At 40.0% G+C, this 20,747-nt stretch overlaps 2 protein-coding genes across 4 annotated transcripts; both read right to left on the minus strand.

Moving 5' to 3' along the window:
- Positions 1-7,493: 7,493 nt before the first annotated feature.
- LOC124069183 (mitochondrial coenzyme A transporter SLC25A42-like) lies at positions 7,494-17,107 on the minus strand. The gene is made up of 8 exons (XM_046408051.1): positions 16,500-17,107; positions 14,103-14,268; positions 13,216-13,327; positions 13,056-13,081; positions 12,623-12,789; positions 12,316-12,432; positions 11,798-11,949; positions 7,494-11,682 (listed from the first exon to the last, which is right to left on the minus strand). The coding sequence occupies exons 2-8, from the start codon at positions 14,184-14,186 to the stop codon at positions 11,357-11,359; spliced, it is 984 nt and encodes a 327-aa protein (XP_046264007.1). The 5' UTR covers positions 14,187-14,268; positions 16,500-17,107; the 3' UTR covers positions 7,494-11,356.
- A 147-nt stretch (positions 17,108-17,254) lies between these two features.
- On the minus strand, positions 17,255-20,737 carry armc6 (armadillo repeat containing 6). 3 transcript variants are annotated; one of them, XM_046408049.1, is made up of 8 exons: positions 20,587-20,737; positions 20,147-20,289; positions 19,416-19,501; positions 18,742-19,312; positions 18,471-18,616; positions 18,240-18,371; positions 17,992-18,129; positions 17,255-17,881 (listed from the first exon to the last, which is right to left on the minus strand). In XM_046408049.1, the coding sequence occupies exons 2-8, from the start codon at positions 20,265-20,267 to the stop codon at positions 17,669-17,671; spliced, it is 1,407 nt and encodes a 468-aa protein (XP_046264005.1). In that variant the 5' UTR covers positions 20,268-20,289; positions 20,587-20,737; the 3' UTR covers positions 17,255-17,668. The 3 variants fall into 3 exon arrangements, with proteins under 3 accessions (XP_046264005.1, XP_046264004.1, XP_046264006.1); XM_046408048.1 differs by having other exon boundaries at positions 20,503-20,661; XM_046408050.1 differs by having other exon boundaries at positions 20,516-20,645.
- Positions 20,738-20,747: the final 10 nt, after the last annotated feature.

Consider the following 20,747-nt stretch of genomic DNA (forward strand, 5'->3'; position numbering starts at 1 on the left):
AACAAATGATCTTGCAGCTGAGTGCTGCAGAGCACAGGGAAGTCAGAAACCAACTAACTCACTGTTGCTTTGTGTCTTTTCATGGGATTTGTTGTCAATAAGAAAAAAGTAGGAGAGTGCCAGACATTTGCATTAAATACACAATATTTAAACAACTTTTTTAATCAGGCTAGAGACAGCTGTGTTTGTTTCCTGCCACAGGACCATATGAAGTTCTCTGTGCAGCTTCATATATGCGAAACTTTTCTTATTGACATCTCCTGGACTCGTGAAGACCTCGATGCATAAAGGTGCATTACTCATGGTATCCCTTTAAGAGAGAAAGCATTACCTCATCAGGAGCTGTGTAAAGGAAGGAAGTGAGTGAATGGGTGAAGGAGCGCAGTGCTAACTCTCTCCACTCCTTTATGCCTGTGGGTGCAGGCTTCATTAGCTCTAGAGAAAGGGACGGCTCCCTCCCAGTCCCCTCAATAGACCCATAGACCTGTCTCACTGGCACAGGCTCTGGCTCAGTGTGTGTGTGTGTGTGTTTGTCTCTGCAGCATGTGTGCGTGTTTGCATGTGTGTTCCTGAACCATTCACACTCAGCCAGGCCTCATAGTTTCTCACTCATGCCGAAAGGAAGCCTGGCATTGACACTTTTTTGAGACACGTCTCTCTTGTACTCTCTCTTTGTCCCTCATTCTCCCGTTTTCTCTTCCATGCTTTCCATTATTCCCCATTTCACAAATTTTCCTCATTGTGTTTTCTCTCTCAGTCGCTTTATCTCTTTATGGCTCAGATCTCTTGCAGAACTGAAGAAACCTTCAGTAAACTGCAGAACTCTCAGTAAAGGACCATATGCTGCACATGACTCAGACTGTTTTACTCTTCTTAGACTTTGCTGGTTTTATCTTGACTTACATAACACAAACATTTCCGATAGTGGTATAAAATGCCACTTTATAACTTTACAGTTCAGTGCCTTCTTCAAGAACACCTGAAACTGAATTTCACCATGATTTAAAATGACTGCAACTGTAATTTTGCAATGATTACTCTTTAATTTCACTTTGACAGTTAAGATATGCAGTGATGAAGAATTTACTCTTCAATGTCCTTCAGCTAGGACATCAATTTAATGTAGTGCTGTTACTTATAGTACTGAGATTCTCCCATAAATAGTGTTTTATTAAGTGAAGAGCGAGAATGTATGCAAACTTCTGATACATGCACTTCTTGAGCAGGCTAGAATGAACTATCTGTCATTAACTCTGATTCACAAACGAGAGCAATTCATTCTAAAGTATGTTCGCTTCCATTAAAACCCTTTCTGCTGTCACAATGCTTAAAAGCAGGAAGTAAATAAACTTGACGTGATCTAAGTGAAATAGAGATGCCACAGAGATGACTGGAGGCTACCCCTCACATGATGCTGCGCTATGATGCTGCGTGTTTCCCATCAGGCACTATGTGCAGGCAGCTATCAGAGGTCCTCATCTAGTGAAGGAGGAGGAGACATGTCTATAGGCAAAGGTGCTGGGAGGTGGCGGGCTAGCAGAGACGATTAGCATGGGTGGCCGCCATTGTGTGCCCTGCTCATTGCTGTAGTGCTGCATTAATGAGCCCATCAGATAGAGTGGTAGAATAAAATACACAGGTTATGTACTTACAGATAAAGTCACTTTATTTTTTTTTAATTCAGATCATGACCAATCAGGAATTGTCACTCACTTGTTTTTTGTATCTTCATAGCTGAATAATACAGTTGCTTTGGACATTTGGCATACCTGCTGTTATCCTTTAATTATTGATTTCCAGTCGAGTCCGTGTCATATCTCTGGAGGTTCAAAACTCGGCGAAAGTAGAGTGAGGAAAACTTTGTGAAACCCGGGGAGAAATGCAAGCTTTGACTCAGAAATAGAAGCCTTGATAGTGAAAGAGAGAGAACGAGAGAGAAGGAGGAATGAGAGTACAATACTGTGGCCTGGTTTGTGGTTCCAGAGGGATAGAGACACTTTCGCATTTCCCCTGCAAAACGAGATACGCTGTGCTCTTTTAACACACACACACACAGACACATGGATATACACAAATACACACAAATACACACACGCACACCTTGTTCCCTCCTTCTAAGTGAGCCAGGACTAGATTCATGTGGCTTTGTTGTTGAGGCAGCAGGAAACTTATTGCCCCAGATTTAAGCAAACCTCGTTCACATGCAGCAGTCAAATGTTCCCACACTTCTACTGAATTCAGACTATTTCAACCATAATTTCTTCTCTCGTTTTGTCTTTCCTGTATCATGTCTCAACACATATGTCCAGTAAACTGTGTTAGTGTGTATGTGTGTATGTGTGTATGCGTGTGTGTATGTAACACACAGCCTGACCTCTGACCTTGTCCTACTGTGAAGCTTTCATTCCCGTTGGCGGGGGGCTGTAGTCGTCTCTGTCCACACACACACACCCACACACACACACACACACTCTGTTGGCTCTATTGGTATAGCTGTCGCTCGGCCACCCATTCAGGGCTCAGTCACGGCCACTTAGAGCGCAGCAGACTCGGGGATTCAGACGAGCTGTGATCCAATGACATGTATTTATAATGAGGGGGCTGTGGGGACGTCTTTGTTGGACGGACACAATGTCAGCATAAGAGTGTGTGTGTGTGTGTGTGTGTGTGTGTGTGTGTGTGTGTGTGTTGGGGAGTGGGGTAAATAGAGAAAAAAGGGAAGTGGAGGAACTGAGACACACACACCCTCCTCATGTCATGGATACAAATTCAACCTTTTTCCATGTCCTCTCATACTTTTCCAACTCTTTCACACACATTCACTCCTTCTCTGTCTTGCCTTCTTGATCCGTAGAAAAAGATTTACTTCATTACCATGAGAATATCATCTAAAGGCTGACCTTGTCAAGTGGAAGGGAGGAAGAATTTGGTGGACACATGTAATCATGTTGGGAAAGTTAAAATCAGACAAGTTAAAGTCCTGTCAAAGCAAGTTTCAAGTCCGTGCTGTAACTCCAGGTCACATCAAAAGAAACTGACAGATGCTGGTCTTTAAGATCTCTGATCGCTGAATGTTAAAGTGACTCAGCATTTCAACATTTTTCCTGTTAGCACATTATACATAACAGAACTCAAGTCCCTATTAAATCTGGACACTCCAATGCTTGCGTTATGAATTTTCAAGTCAAGCCAAAACTTTGGGGAGTTAAGCTTCAAGTAAATGAAGCCGGTGATACAGGACGTTAGTCAGTCGTGTGACTGATAAATCACCATATACAACATGACCACCATTTTATATGTTTTAATGAAAGCTAGATAGCCAAAGATATTGGTAAATAAAAAAAGTCGAAAGTCATGCCAGAAATGGTCCATCCAAAATCATATTCTCATTTATTATGTCACTGTGACATCATTTTAAGATAGAGATAAGATAAGATGAACTTTATTGATCCTACAGCGGGGAAATTCACTTGTCATGGTAGCTCACAAGAACAGAATAGAGTGAAACAAAAATATGAAGAGTTTATAAGCAAACAGTTTTAACATAAACACTGTGCAATATGCTGCTATACAGGCTATACACATATCAGCATAGTGGTGGAAGGCGATGACTGTGGGTCTCTGTAATCTTCTTAAGGATCCAACCAGTATCCCAATCACTCCCGATTTTACTGAAATAATAAAAACGTACATATTTAACCATATCGGACTCTTTGCAAGTTACTCTCCATGTGCTAAAAGGTATACGTGTGTGGTGTGGAGACTGCACTGTAGACTCCCCTCTGCATGTGTTAGCTAGATGTTGGGACAGCGTGGGCAGAATAAGAGCCCTGGAGAGCCCTACATGCTCAGTAAGGCCCCTCATAATTGCCCAATGTCTGAAACACAGCATCTATCCAGGGACTGTAGTCTGGCTCTGATCTCCTCGATCACAATCACCTCCTTCTCGTCCTCTTCCTCCTCCTCCTCCCCACCTCACAGCCCACGCACACCTTGATTTTTTTTACTGTCCATCAGTCTTTGCTGCTGGAGCATTTATAGAAATAAGACAGTGGCATTTAAAATCTATGAACCTGAAGTAATTTGAGGTTTTATGGAAGGGTTTGACAATTTCAGATTCTGTTCTCTTGTAAATGGTTTGCATTTATGGTCGTGATCAAAGTCTGTACAAATGAGGATTAAATCCCTTATCTCTGCTGGTTGGATCCTTATCTTGTTCAGTCATGATGGTGCAAAACCAGACACACACCAGCAGAAATGTGATCGGTGTGTGTGTGTGTGTGTGTGTGACTTGACGCTCCAGGCTTCAGAGGTCAGAGGTGGACGACTGTAGACTCAAACACAGACAGATATTGGTAGTCATGAGGAGGGAGTCCCTTCTGTATCTCTACTCCCCACACAACCTCTTTTTTCCCCATTTTAGTCTAAAACTGCTGCGTCAGTCTTGTGATGTGACACATTGTTGTGATTATTCACTGTGAAAACTCGGGGGTAGAAGTATCTTAGGCAATCTCCCTGGCGTCTATGATCCCGGCTGTAGAAAATATGACAATTTTGTTTTGTTATTTTATTCCATGTCCTGATTCCGTCACTAATTTTCTCTGTTTTCTTGTGTCTCTGCAGATTGATGATGCAGTGAGAAATGACTGAATGGCTAAACAAGTTTTGACTCCAAGAAATGGATTTCAGGACCAGTTTTTGTTGACTTTTTGTCTAAAACCTCTGACAGGAACATTTTGTTGTGGACAGTCAGTACTTTGCCTCTGAGCTTACACACACATACACACACACACACACACACATATATAAAACAGTTGTAACATCGGATACAATTTTTTTTCCACCAGCTGTGCCTTAAGATGTGTTTTGTGGGTTGCTAATTAATATATATAACAATTAGTATTGTATTTTATTTTTCTAAAGATATTAATAAGTTATATAATGTGATATATGGTTGTTAAATACATCCAGGTTTAACTGCTGTAATTGAGCTTGTTGTATTCTGAAGAGTCTGTAAGAAGAAGTTAAGTGTTTTATTTTATATTTTTATATGTACTAAAGCTATAGCTGTCACTCCATGATCTGTGTTAATGTAAAGGTTGATCCCGCCGAAAAATACCCTGAAGTATTTCCCTCACACAATGTCACTTGAATCACTGCAATTGCTGTAAAACTTTGTGTGTGTAATGTGTGTGTGCTGTCAATAAAAAGAAGATCAACTTTCACATTTTTCTCCCAAGAACTTATTGAGTTTTCATACTAAAACTGTTTTCAGTAAACACCTTGACGCAATGTTCTCACGTGTATAATTTACACAGGAAAAAAAATATCAATTACTGTATCATTTGCACAAGTTGCTTATATTAAGTATATTAAGCTTATATTAATGAAGTAATTGAGGTCTAGCAATGTAATTTAAGAGTGGAAATTGTGAAAGAGGAATTTTTAATTAAATAAAAATAAACACTGCTAAGATGTCTGTAATATAATAGTTCCTTGAATGGATTTCAGACTGGAAATAGAAGAAATAATTGTTTATTGGTACATAGGCCCAACACTGGCTAACTAAGCTACCGTACAGGCCAAATTACAAAATGTCTGTTGGTTTTACTGAATGGGCCATCAGTGCAAAATTGCAGTAAAAGCTTTTCGCTATTTCTATTTTATTTTATTTTTAAATCTAAAATGAAAGCTGCATTTTTTTAAGCTTAACTTTCAGGAGAAAATGTGGGCCTATGTGAAACTATCCTCAGGCCTGGAGTATAAACTTGCATATTTTTATTCTTTGTATTTTAAAAAGAAAAAATTGTTGAGATACTGTTTTGTTTTTTGAAGAAGTAGAAGAAGCAACAGTTTGGTTTTGCAGCTTCCAGTTTCAAAATCATCCCTAACGCTGAACAACATTTTTCTTTGTGGCTCAATCAGAATCGCACGTGTATTTTTCATCAAGCTTAAGTAGATTAATGTAATATATTTTTAATAAATTTCCACTGGGTTTTGAATTAAAATAAAAAAATGTTTTAAAAGAAAATAAAATTAAGGATAAATCTGAAATGGAAGAGATGGTTGTTGCTTTTTTTCTGTTTTTTCTTTTCTTTCTTTCTTTTTTTGTTTTTTTTCTGCTTTTACTTCAGAGGGAGAGCAGCCATCATCTGAATAAATGCAAATTGGTTCTGCCTCCACCTGGCATCATGCCAAGTATCTATAGCAACCACATCCTCTGACAGCCTCCGTCCATCCCTCCCTCCTTCGCTCTCTAATTAGTCCTCTATCTTCCCAATAGCTCTTTTCTTCTGGTGCTTTTTTTCTCCCACCTTGCCAGAAATTTGTGCACAAAGAGGCTGGACCGAGCTTCCTGTCTGGTTTAAAGAAAAGAAAACCCAGACATAAAACCGAATATTTCATCCCATTTAGAAATATGCTCCATGAATAGAAACACAAAATATCCTTTAATTAAAATGTGTTTTTTTTCCATTCAACAGAATCCTGATACATCTAAAAATAGTCTGAAACACTCTGTGTATTTCAATAAAATCAGTCAACTTAACTGATCAGAAATGTTTTTAGTTCAAACAATTTCCTCATTGTGTTCATAGTTGCCGTGTTGCGTTCACGGTCAAGTTCAAAGCGCCTGCACAGCATCGGGCGGAGAGGCAGCACCATTTGACCCAGCTCACCTTCGCTCAGCTCGTCGGGCCGTGCTGTATCGCCATCTACTGACCATCTGTGGAACTGCAGACAGAGGAACTCACTCATTCATGAGGATGGCGCGTCCTCCAGTGGTCAGTGAGTGGTCATTACACACCATGTGCCTTCAGTTTTAAACAAAGGAGAACGTGTTTATGTGTTTATGTGTGTATGGGCGGGGGATAAGTTAATACACAATACATGCAAATTTTAACACATAAATAATCGTTTCGTTATTCATTCATCTTATCTTATCTTATATATTTGCTTTTTTTTCATAATTTTACTTACATGTTTATGTTTACATTTCATTTGTATGTATTTAGGTGTCTAGATGCTTATTATTTTCCACATATATCTATTTATTTGTATATTTATCTCCATGATTGACTTATTTTCCTTGTACATTCTGACATCTGATGACACACCACCAAATTATTCATCATTAATAAATGCGTATATATAAATAATCTGCTTCAGGTGTTAATTTGAGGAACCAGAGTTTTATAGCAATTTCTTTTACGCTACACTATTACAATGACTATTTTCCTCGTTTGAATTCATCCTAGCTAAATTTTTGCATTTATCTTTCTTATTGACATTTAGGGCTTAATTTATAATAGAGCAAACCACAACATTATTTCATTTTAAATTAAAATAGTGACACAATGGATGTCTGATACTGGGTGTCACATTTTTATGTTTATGTTTCAAGAGCAAACTGAACATATTTTAATTTTAAGTAATCCAATGCTAAAAGTTAAGGCCACATTTCCAAACAGCGAAATAATAAACACACATCAATCTGTTGTCAACATCCAGTTTTATTTGAAAATTTGATATTTCAAAACTTTCCTACATATACACCATTATCACGAGAGACTGGACACTGGGTGTGGTATTAGTAGGTTTACATTCAGTTGGCACAAATCACTAGGATTTACAAAACAGCCATTGCATCACTGCAGCACTGAAACACAACAATTCAGGATGGTCTTTTTTTAAACATGCATACACAGTAGCATTGTATGTCTGCACATCTATGTAGGATTACCCACAAATGGGGTTAAAACAACTGAATCTGCCTTCGCAACAGCAAATAGAATCACATCTTATACCAGTGTGTTGCCATAGTGTTTCATTATCCCTCCTCATTAAGCCACTGTCGGGTTCTCAACACAAAAAAATTACTTTTCTTTTGAAACAAAAAAATTTAACTGTTTGGCATTTCATGATTGTCTGGGGTTTTTCAAAACTTGTTTTCAGTCCCAACTATTGTACTCATCATGTATTCACCCATCTCATTTAATCTATAAGTAGATCAACAGGGAGATGATAACACTGCAGGACTCCTAACATTCTTCCAACTTAATGAATCAAATTTTCTTTTAAATTTTTCTTACATTCCTCAAATTAGTCCGAGACTGGATGGAATGGATTGGTCACGGAGCCAAGGATCAGCAAGTACCCTACAAGGCAGTTTTTAAGTTTTACAAAATTCACATACAAAAACGGGACCTGAAGTAATACATTCAGTGACAGAGACCTAAGAATCACTTCAAAACTTCAAGCCACCTTCAAACCATCTGCTGTCCCTTAAACATCTGCAACTTCAAGACCAAAGCAAGGCTAGAAAATGGAAGCAACCTTCGAAAAGGTTAGTAGAATTAGCTAAGTCATAGTATAAATGTTACTATTCCTTGTTAGGCACTTTAGAGACAGAAATTATCCCTCACCATACTTTCAGTTACCGTATACTTTTAGTTTCCCTTGGGATCAATAAATTATCAGTCTATCTATCTATCTATCTATCTACTTTCTACTGCTTTGCACGTTTGAGCTCAGAACATGTGGAGGTTTCAAGTTGTCGTTGGTCTAAACTCAGCTACACCTTGACTCCCTCCTGCGACCTAAGGCAAGGGGTAAAGATAACACACCCACACTAAAAGACCAAACTTGCACCTACTGTTCTGGTATTAACCTGAGAGGATCAATCATTTCCTGTTTGTCATGATTAGGTGTGTGTCACCAGAGTGGTTCACTGCACAATGAGGAAAACAACCACAGCACTCATGAACAGTCAAAAAAAAAAAAAGGATGATGATGGTGAGACAAAGGCTGTCAGGGGAAGAGCTTAACAAAAGAGGGGTAAAGTTCAGCAGCCTACTGGATAGGGCTGGTATAAAGTCTAAGTACGTTTTTTGGTACATACTGAAACGTGTCCAACAACAAATGTTTTCTCAGATTTGTACTCTTCTTTACCAATTCTCTTGCTGGACAGCTTTTGATTTAAAATCTTAGTTCTAACAACTTTAGACAATTTTATTTTATTATTAAAGTTTTTGGATGCTGCTTTGATAAGACTGGCCTCTTTTGTTTAATGAAAAAAGGTTTGCAGATTAAAAGTTTACATTCCTTAAACTAAGTTATCAAAAAAAATGTATATTGGCGTGAAAACAAATGTATTGTGCCATCATTAGCATCAGTACACTTAAAATGTCCTAGAGTCCGAGAACAGAAATAATCTGTCAATAGATTGATGAGTTAATGGACAAAAGAATGTATCAGTTCAAATTATGACAACTTGGTAACAAAACTCAAAACATTTGATCAGAGACTGCTTTTCTGCAAAACGTACAATGAATATTTCATTTTGTTTGTTTGCTGGTCAGAACATGCAAGCAACATTTAGATATTATTCTAACTATGACATTTTTTCCAATAACAATTCAAATAATGTATGGATTAAACAATAACAAACAACAGCAGTTTAGGTTTTGTTAATCCAAAAAAATGCAGAGAGTTTTGTTTTTGGAGTTTCTTTTGTTGAATCTCAGTTGAGATCCTGACCTCAGCTTCACAGAGAAAACTTTCTGCTTCGTTCTGGTAAGGGTGCCACTATCCTGACCTCTGTTCCACTTGGCTCAGCACTGAGCTGCTCGCCTGGCTCACACTCTGTGCCTCACTATGTATGGCCTAAGTATAGAAACTATTGACACTCTTGGACAACGGTAAGTCTGCATCTATACTGTTGAAACTGTCTCATATATGGTCAAATGAAACAGAACGCTTAGCCCCATATTTGACATCAGTCCACATAAAACACTGATATGCGATTATTTTTATGAATATTTGATGACATGCTGAGGTCAAAGCACAATACTGAGAACACTTAAAAGTACTAAATTATGTCTGTAACAGAGAAATCAAATGACCTCTCCACTAAATGTGTGCATATTTCCAGTCAAGCTAGTCCATTATCAAACACTCGTACGGCTCTACAGTGTGAGTATTTAACAAAAAGTCAAGTTAATAGCTGTGTCAAATTCTCAGCTGGTGTACTGCCAAGTTTTTAACAAAATACGCTGCAGCTGCCACACCAACAGCAAATGGAAGACAACATTTATACAGGCTACTGTATGTGTGACTGCGGGTGTGTCCCTTAGCAGAGACATACCAGAGGTGGACAGAAAACTAGAAACACCTGTCAATATATTGTAATCCAAAACAATGCCACCAAAAGATTAAGGGAGTTATAAAGTAACACCTTTCACACGGTGCCAACAACACTGTAAACTTTATTAAGGTAGTATTCACTGCAGGGCTGTTGCATTGGATTACGTGAGACTGTGCAGGTGTTCCCACTGAACTGTTAGATCATTGTATAACATCTCGTATTTGGAAAATTCCTTAATGTGCGTTACATGGACTGAACTGGCAATGGGAGTTTAAACTGGAACTGTCACAAGTACGCTCACGTACCACAGAATCTGTCTAATCACCTGTAGCAATACGACAAAACTATCGCGACTAACAGTATCTTAAAAAGCCTGTGAAATGACTATAGTTAAAAGAAACAAAACAATACAGGCTCTTTTTATACTTCATATCTGTGGGCACAGGCATATAACTCATCTGTTAGCCATCAGCATGGTAGCTAAATTACAAATAAAAGTCTAAGAATTCAACGTTTAGGAGCTCCAAGAAAAGATGCTGAACTCACAGTGGTTTTGAACAACTCAAACAAACCATCTGAAACCAGCAGAAACAATACTGTTACCTCTGTGCTGGGCAAGATTTTTGCTCCAAGAACTCTTGTGCTTTAATATACAAAACACCATTAACATCATATAATCTGCAACTAGCTCATATCCTAACCTTTGGTATAATTCCTTAAAACAAAGTCACTCACATCAAAACAAATTTGGGGGGGGGGGCATATTTCTACTTCTAATGAATCAAATCCATCTTAAAAGTCCATGAATGGCAGCCTGCATCACATTGGAAGGTGTCAGTTTTTTGTGTACAAAAGGAAGATGTGTGTGTGAACCTCTAAACTCTCTGATTGACAAAAACATGGTCCACGAGGGCTGGAGTATTATAATTTATACCTACACACATAAAGTCACTGAGTATATTGCACTTAGATGTAGAGTTTGTACAGGTACTTGGTACCATCCCGCATACCTCACACCCACAGGGACTGCACATCCCCCATTGCACACAGATACAGTGAGAGAATATAATCCATACCTCCTGAGCCAGTGTGTGTTTGCTTCTATCCAGCAAAACATACTTTTCACTCACTCATGTCCTTTGTTTCTCTTCAGAGGATGCGTGGGGATCTCATCATCCCACTATCCCTGTTTTCCATCTCCCTGCATCGCCATTATCGAGTCGTATAGCCCATCTGATGCAGCTTCCTCAGGAGGATCTGAGTAAGGTCGAAGGTGGTGAAGCTGATCCCCACTGCAATTGGCCCTTTGACCCAGTTCATACTGAGGCCTTTATAGAGTCCACGGATAACCCCCTCCTCCGACACAATCTCCCTCATGGTGCCAAGGATGGTGCCGTATGTGTGACCTGTGACTCCTGCAGTCTGCATGCGGCGTCGCACCACATCCAGAGGGTAAGACGCTGATTGGCCGATAAGACCCGCGCAGGCTCCGAACGCCAGACGTTCATATGAGTAGGGCTGTGGGCGGCCACTGCGTTCTACATGGAAGAAGATGGCGTGAAGAAGATCCATTGAACAAAAACATAAAGTTTCACAGAAAGGGGTTGTGGATAAATACTATACACTTACACTCAGTAACTGCTAGTGCATTACCTGCATGTACTTTCTTCAGCGACTCATAGGTAAAGAAACTGAGACCAGCGTAGGGCATGACACCAAGGATGGTGGGAGTAAAACCTCGATACAGCGTCTTCAGGCCCTCTTCTCGGGATATCCGTACAAACACATGCAGAATGTTACTGTACCTAACAGTGGAGGAATCACAAACAAAAAAAATATATAACAGGATGAACCAGGATGACATTAAAACAGCTGAGTGACATTTATTTTGACTGCTTCATTTACTTGTTTTTCTTTTTTCTCTGACAGGCAAATATTAAGAACACTAATCTAGTCTTGAGTAATGAATATCAGCTAATAATCAGAGCCTTTAATGAGTTGAGGGTCAGTGTCAAGGACCAGAGAGAAAAATGCCATCACTTTTGAAAAGCATTCCAAATGTTCCCTATTTTTTCCTGAACCTCCTAGACTCTTGTGTTTGCAGTAGTGCTGTTGTGTATGCGTTAAATGCCCACTGTAGACTGCGTATTGGCAGCTGAAGATGACCTTACATTTCCTTTGGTGTTACAGCCATCCTAGCTCGCACCATGTCCAGTGGATAGGTCAGCATGGCTGCTGTGATACCAGCCATAGACCCTGCCAGCAACCTTGGAAATGGAGGGAGGGCTCTGGGACACAGAGAAAAAGAAATCATATATTTATCAGCCTTTAACATTTTTCATTACTCCTGAAGCCACAAAGAAAATCTTTAGGAGGCCTTATTAAATTTAATTTGAAAACAAACACCTGCAAGATAAAAGTCCACAGATGAGCCAGCAGAGCTGAGCAGTAAGACTAGCAGTATAAACAGTTACTTACTTTCCCTGAAAGCCATAATAGCCTCCCAGCAGCCGCTTGTATTGTTCGTGTGCACAGAACTGGATGGCAGCATATGGGATGACTCGCACCATAGTGGCAGAGTTCCCCCTCCACAGACTGAAGAAGCCATCCTTAAGGTAGGTACGGTAGATCAACCTATAGGCCTCCTGTGAAGCAATGTGCAAACCACTTATTTCTGTATATATATTATACATTTTTTTCCCATGATGTTCCCAATGTGTATTATAGGTAAGAATGAAAACTTGAAGTGTATGCAAATTTATCAATTGTGAATTAAACTTGATAAATAAAAACTCGAACCATGTGGCTTAGGTTAACTACAACGAATGCAAATTAATCTCCTATTAAAAGATTAATTAAGATTATTAAGAAGGAGACAACTGTTTTACAAAGAAACTGACAGTAAACCTACCTTGGCAGAGAATCTTGCTGAAGACACTGAAAAAATGAAACAAACAAACAAAAAATATGTGAGCAACACAGTCACATGACATTAGTTCTTATCATCCATGTGAACCCTTTCTAATGTAAAAGTAGCTTCCACTTTTAAACCAGCAGAATGTCCAACTTGCCTTGGAAGATGATTTTAGTCCTGTCCAATGGGGCGACAGCTGTCTTGGCCACAGCTCCTGCTAAAGCCCCTGAGAAGAGCGAGTTGATGACAGACCGGGTGTGCTTCAGGCCCTGCACAGAGATGGTCATTTAATGCTCACTTTAATGGTTCTTGTTCAGAATCTCTGTGGTTTCGAAGTTCGATTCTCTCATACATCTCAGTGTGTATCTTCTGGTGAAAACACTTCATTAAATAATGAGAGACTTTTATTGTGAAAACTTTTAATGTGAAATTTAGTGAAACTTGCGAGTGGTTTCTTTGATAATACTGCAGGGAGGAAGAGTACAAACTGAAACAGCTACACACAGCACATGTGTATGGAAAAGCCCCATTAGGGTAGCTGACAGCACCCAGAGTGAATCCTGTTAAAAACTGTCCTTATGTGAGCAAAGTTGTGTTTGAGATGCTGTTGATCATTAAACCAAAGTTATATAAAGGATAATAGATGACATCTGACTAACCAGCTTACAAAACGTTACAGCTGGATGGAGATGTCCTTAAATGAACTGAAGATAGGACAACTAAGGTAGAATCAACAAAAACGAAAGGGAAGGCAAATCCTAAAATCCACCTAAAATAGAACTCGCATGTTCATAATTCAGTGATTTCTGACAGTCAACTCATGGGTGATATTATGTTCTCTTCGGGCAAACTTACAACTGACCCAAAGAAGAAAATCACAATGACTGTTATCATAATGACTGATGTGGAACTGTTCCGGTATTCATTGCTAATTGAGCTGCTCTAATACGTATCTGAATATGAGACAAATGATGGAAACTCAGAGCCTTTCCTTTAAATGTCGAGGGAAGGATCATATGTATAAAATTTAAACTCATAGCTCACTTCTGATTGACTAGTTTGATTGACCCGCGGCAGCACTTCTGCCGGCGTGAGTGATGCCTGCTGTTCCTGGACTCCACTCCCCATCCCCGAGGATTATGCACGGCTGTTACTGAGCGTGCTCATGAACTCAACCACTGGGCGAAGCAGCAACACCAGGCACCGAGAGCTACAAGGGAGAGGGGTGAGAGAGAGAGAGAAACAAGTCAGTTTTTGTGTCAGGATCAAGTGACAAGTGTGACACTGACTCTGTGAGGTATCTTCACATAAACACCATATACAATTACAAATAAGCTTGATTTGCACTCAGGAGTAAAGCCTCATCACGCAGTAATGAGTGCAAAAGTATTCAAGACTAGCCCTGTGTAAAGTTTAGTTTATTACTTTCTCTGTTCTGCAGCGTCATGTCAACATGTGATGACTGGCAGAGCGTGTTCATCTTTAAACAAGAAACCATAAATACAGCATGCACCTCTAGTAAACATTTACCCGTTCAGTATCCTTTTACCAACTGCGGCACCTTTGAAAGCTATATAAACACTTTTCAAAGTAGTGCTACAGTAAGTTACACCCAAAGGTATGTCAAGAAGGACAGCAGTGTTGAGGACTTGTAGGTGAAAGGTGTCTGTCTGAGCAAAGCATAAAAACATAAACACCACCCTCTCTCCAACATACCAGATCCCATATCTTTTTGCAATCACCACATACCTGCCTCTATAGTCAGCGAAGACTTACATGAGATGAATTTAAGAGGAAAACATTATCTGGGGCAGATCACCTATTCATGCAACTTTCAACCCTCCACAGGCTTATTGGTAATCATTAAATATTGCACATGCCTCACTGTCAGACATTGTTCAAACCAACTTTACTTCCAAAGTGTGTCTAAAGTTGCCATGTGTATTTCTGTAAAGTTCCAGTGATTAGTTTTGACCCATGTGCAATCTACTTTTTCAGTGAATCATTTGAAACATCCATACTGACTGACTGATACAGATAGTTGACTGCATAATCTCACTAACAGGTTGTTGGAAAAGTACAACCTGGAAATGAGATGCAACAATCAATAATCTTTCTCCAGAATTGTTAACTTCCAGAACTGTCCCATATACAGCAATTCCCTAAAAAAATGAAAAATACAGGGAGAGGACAGGGTTTCTGCAGATACAGAAACTGCCACACACACATCTAGTGGGTCAGCAGTGATGACTGAGTGGGATCATTTTTGTGTGAGTTTATACACTGTTTTGTTTTGTTTTGTTTAGGTCCAGCTTCAAAACAAGGGCCAGAACTAGCAAATGATAAGTATGTGCTAAATAACCATTCTGGATAACATTCCACTCTGACACATCAGAGTTCAAGGAGTTTAGCAACAGTGAGGCAGATCAAGCAAAACAAGATATAGGAGGAAAACCATGGGACAAGAGACCAGAGTGTCTGCTGAAAAGCTGATCAGTCATGGGCAACTGATACCAGCACCAGTGTACCAGGCCATCAAGCCAGACCCTCAACTGAGCACGTAGACACCTAATGCGTCCCCTTTCACTTCACCCAGTGTCCTTACTCACAGGCCATCCCTCCCCACCCTCATTCCCTGGGATATCACGTTACAGTTCCTTGTTCCTGGCTGCTAATTATGTCTGTGTGGTGTGCCTTGGGCTTGGCTTGAATTATCACAGCAATGGAGAGGTAGAGCTGTCCCTGTGGAGTAATAGTATCAGTGAAGTAGACAGGAGTGCCTTCTTGCATGCTTTTGTGTTTTTGTAATAAAGTTCCATGAACTATCTGGTTACCTACATGGTCATCAGTACAGTATAAATGGATCCGTCTGCTGTAGTCTCAAAAAGTGCCTATAAAGTAATAATAACAGGTACAAAATTACAGCAACTGTATGTAGAGATACAGGATGGAAGACAGTGATCACATTTTTTGTGAGCAGAGTGACATATTTAATTATTTGTCTCACCAGACCAACAGCCCAAAACCTAAAGATATACATTTACAATGAAAAGAATCCTGAGTCTGTGGTGTTGCAATAGCAGAGTGCATTTATTTATGATAGTTATTTGGTGTACCTCCTGGTATTTTCACTGTTCTTGTCACATTAATAGCTTTGTAGTTTTTGTAAGCTTTTTATCCCCATGTGTCACCATTTTCTTAGCATGTAATGTTATTGTTTTTCAAATGACTTGCTTCAACTCTAACTCTGCCAGGCGATGTGGTTATAATTCAGCAGTGTGTCTAGACGATTATTCATTAAATACAGTGTTAATCACCATGCTCCTCTTATCCCATTGGCTGCTGCACCCTCCAGTCTTGTCAAAACTTGTCCCCTAACATAACACAGCCACCCTTTTCAGGCAGCTAGCTGTCACGAGTTACAAACACTAGATTTCTTACCTTAAAAAATATGAGATCAGCCCGAAGATTTCCAGTGCCCCGATATCCCCCTTGGTGCGTTATTTCTGGTCGTTAGCAGGCTCTTCTGAATGTTTCCAAGTTAGCCAAATAGCAGGTTAAGTAACGTTAGCTAGCTGTTAGCTTACCGCTACTCTAACATTAATGTTAACTCTCGTCGACAGCCTTGTGAAAATACCAGCAATAATCTTCAGTCTTGATGAAAACGTTTCCTAACGGTGAAGGCAATGCATTCCACACATGTCTCTAATTCATAAGCTCTACAGTGACTTCAAGTGACTGGCATCGTCCATCCATGCTGCTGTATTTCTGCCGTTACTACTCCTGTCAACGAACAGCAGCAGCAGTTAACGTTAGCTAGACCACAGTGAGGTTTGACAAGGGCGAGCGCAATGGCATTGTGGGAAATGAAGTCGGAGGAGGGAAGGGCTGGGATAGGTCAGTTAGAGGGGCGTGAGCAACAGATTTGGCGATAGAGACTATAGTTTGTTATTTCTTGTCAGTAAAAAGTATACTGGAAGTCAATTTACCACATATCGGATGTCTGATGGCATCTACACACAACCACACAGCAAGATACAGGTGAAGCACCAAAAGTGACTTTTGTCATAATCACACACAATATGCAGTGTGATGTGTATATAGTGGATCTAAACAATTCAGGTTCACAATGGAAATGTTTAGCTCTAGGTTCTCAACATGTGTTAAAATTTGTAAAAGAAATCTGCAAACACCAGTGCAGTTAAAAGTATTTGCCAAGCAGTAAATACTTTTAAATATACTTGTGGCAAAAGACACACAAACATCACATGAACATAGGTGTGGCACAAATACAAAACTGGGCAACAGAAAATCAGTAAACAAAATATTAATAGAAGAAAAACATGTACAACAGAATTACAGGCACCTTTTTGTAACTCAAGAACAGAAGTGGAAAATATATTCAACCGCTGAAAGGTGTTTTGTAGAATTGGTGAGTTGTTCACTAGCCTTTTCTCTATCAACTACCTTTTACAAATATGTCTAGCTCGCTATGTGCATCTGCTTTAACTCTTAGCTGAGTAAACCAACGTAATAACATTACATCTAGCCTTAAACTGCATTTCAGGCAAATTCATGTTAAGTATCTACAGCGATGTCCTCTGCTATTTTCAATTGGCGAGGCTACCATGTTTGCCGGTCCACAGCTCTCGAAATTCCACCTGGCATCCCAGATCTCTGAGGGCTGCTTTACCCACGTCACCACAGTCTTGATGGGTCTTTAGTGCTTGGGCTATCAGGGCCTCTGCTCCCATCTCCAGGATGGGTTGGCTGTAGTTGTGCATACGTGAAACCAGGTTTCTCAACAGCATACACGCCTGTTTCTGTTGGTAAACAAAAACAAAACAGGGACATAGAGAGCTGGCAGATTGTCTCAGGACCTGTTTTTTTTCCTCATGTAAACATATTCATTATTAACGACCTCATACATTACCTGCACATTGACCGCATCAGTATGTGTCTTCATACTCTGTATAGCTGCCAGGGCACCTCCATTCTCCATGATGACTTTGCAGTTGTTGGGTTTACGCAAAGCAAGTACAGAGAGGCATGCGCAGCCCTGCTCACACACCTATAGCAGAACATAAGCAGAATCTTGGAACATGAGCAGAATTTCTATATTAAATCTGTGGTAAATCAGCCTGAGTCACAGTCAGTGTGCAGGTATGATAATTAGCCCACCCCTGAGTTGCTCATGTGTCTGTTCATGGCAATGACAATGAGCTGGACTCCACCAGCATTAACAGCTGCATCTTTCACATCATCATTTCCTGCTATGGCTCGTATTGCACTGAGGATCTGCCGCACTAACTCCTACAAGGAGAAAACTAGTTCAGTGAGCAGAACAAACATACAGACTTAATCAGACCTGAATCAGTTTGTTTCACAATCCTTTGTTTTTAAGTTGGCTACCGGTGACTCGTAGCTGTCTGCAAGCAGAGTCATCATGAGTTTCAATCCCCCCAGGTCACAGATGTCTTGACAGAACTCATTCCTCACAGCCAGACGGGACAAAGTTGAACAAAGCTCACTCAAAACAGAAGTATTATCAAGGTGAGCTGTGAGAGGGGCAGAAAAAATAGAGCAATTACCTTAATTAAATCAAAGTCTGGTTTAGAAAAATACTAAAGTAGTTGAAGTATTGTGCTGCACATTCTTATAAATTAGTGATCAGCTGGCCTACCTTTTGCAGCCTCAATTAAAACCTTCAGTCCATTGTGCTCAAGAACAATGATTTTGGCATGTTCATGGGCATGTCCAAATGTAACTCGGACATCATCATCAAAGGTCATGACTCTGAGGGCAACACTGGCCTCCTTGATCACCTCAGCACATCCACTGTGTTGTGCAATGGCACCCGTCAGCAGAGGCAGGACGCCACCTTTTACCAAATCCTGCCTGTTCTGTTCATGTTTCAAACAACAGTGACGCACAGCGTGGATGGCTGCATACATCACAGAGGAATTTGCCTGGTACTTCTTAAGGACATCTAAAAGGAACTGCTGGCCCTCTGCATCCAACAAGTCTGGCTGTCCATCTGTCAGTGCAGCCATAGCAGACAGGGCGGACAACACAGCTTCCTGATCCTCCAAACTTTTTTTGCAGTAAGACAGGATGACAGGGTAGGCGTCTTTTTGGGCAGCCAGGTACCTCTGGGCAAATCCAAGTGAACATTGCTCAGTGAAGCGTTTCATGTCTGCCATCACTACTGTAACACCAGCAGAGTCTTTTCCAATTCGGAGGCAATCCAAAGCCTGCAAGTGAAAAAAAACAAAACAAAACATTATGTGCACAAGGTGAGATCGCAATACTTTTGCGGTAAACAGACCCTTATGACAAAACAAGGTCAAGACTCACCTGTAAGATCTCATGTGTTTGCTCTTCTTGTTTGTTATCAGATGATACAGCTGGTACAGCTTTTACTATACAACTGAGCTCGACACCTACATCCACACATAAGATTAGGATTAATGCTTCAACACACAACAAAATATCAAGAATGAAACAGAGAAATTATTTACACAGGCAGCCTGCTGACAACTCAAGAGTGCACAGTAAGCATGCAACACTAAGACTGGAGACAGGCAAGCAGGCAGATGTGTGTTCTCACACTTCGAGTGAGATGACAAAAATCATGATGAAAGAACATCAACTATAAAAGGGGGATCTTCCACCATTACAACAGTTTTAGTTATACTGCAGTGCAGGCTAACTTTGTGACTTGGTCAGTGCCCATTTTGTACTTTATCCTCTTAAACTCCCCGTAAACGTCCGGGTATCTTTACATATAGCCATCTGTAAAGTTCATAAAACAGTTATTATCATTCATGTTGGTATAAGAGAGCATTATTTCAGTATGGATATTACTCATCAGGCCCCAGTGACATGTCTCAGAAGAGACCATTCCTATGCCATGATGAATAATTTATTTAGGTTTTACTGACGGAAGCTTTTGCAGTTTGGCCATCGGTGATTGCATTTTTTAAGTGCACATTTAAAGTATATTCATATACACAGTTTATATATAACATAATATAATATAATATATAAAATAAACTACCAGCCATTATCCTTTTCAGGTATGTTACCTTGAGACTGAAACTGCTCCACAGCCTCCCTCAAAGCCTCTTCAGGATCCATCTCAAATTCCTCAATATTTTCCCTGACAGCAGCGTCAAAGGTTTCTTGTGTGATCCTCCGCTTCGCCATTTTCCTAACGTTAATGTCCACTCTGAAAAAGCGTGATAACAAAGAGGTCAAAAGATGAGATCAATTGCGCTGATTCAGTATTGCCCGAGATATCTAGCAACGGCTCTTGTAAGCTAACAGATGTTCCGCTCCTGCTCGTAATGCCGAACAGGGCTAACGAAATGTACAAAGCTGCCATTAAATAACTAGCGCTTTTGTAATGTAACAAAATTATCGTTATAAAATATCACGTAACTGTGACCACCGCCCAGTGACAGACAACCAGCTCGACTGTTATGAATGGACTAGCAACCACTGTCGATTTAAGCACTTTTCGTACTTGCCAGTCCCGACTGCTTGCAGTCTTCAGAAGCGAGCGCGGGGTGTAAATTGTACGTAACAATTTAAGTGAACAGAAAATTACGCAAAAGGTCCTACACATACATCTTCCCGGTAGGGACATAGACTACAAACATTTGTTCCGCCAATAGTCCGTTTTAT

The sequence above is a fragment of the Scatophagus argus genome, chromosome 13 (genome assembly GCF_020382885.2).
Source record: "Scatophagus argus isolate fScaArg1 chromosome 13, fScaArg1.pri, whole genome shotgun sequence".
Classification (NCBI taxonomy): Eukaryota; Metazoa; Chordata; class Actinopteri; family Scatophagidae; genus Scatophagus; species Scatophagus argus.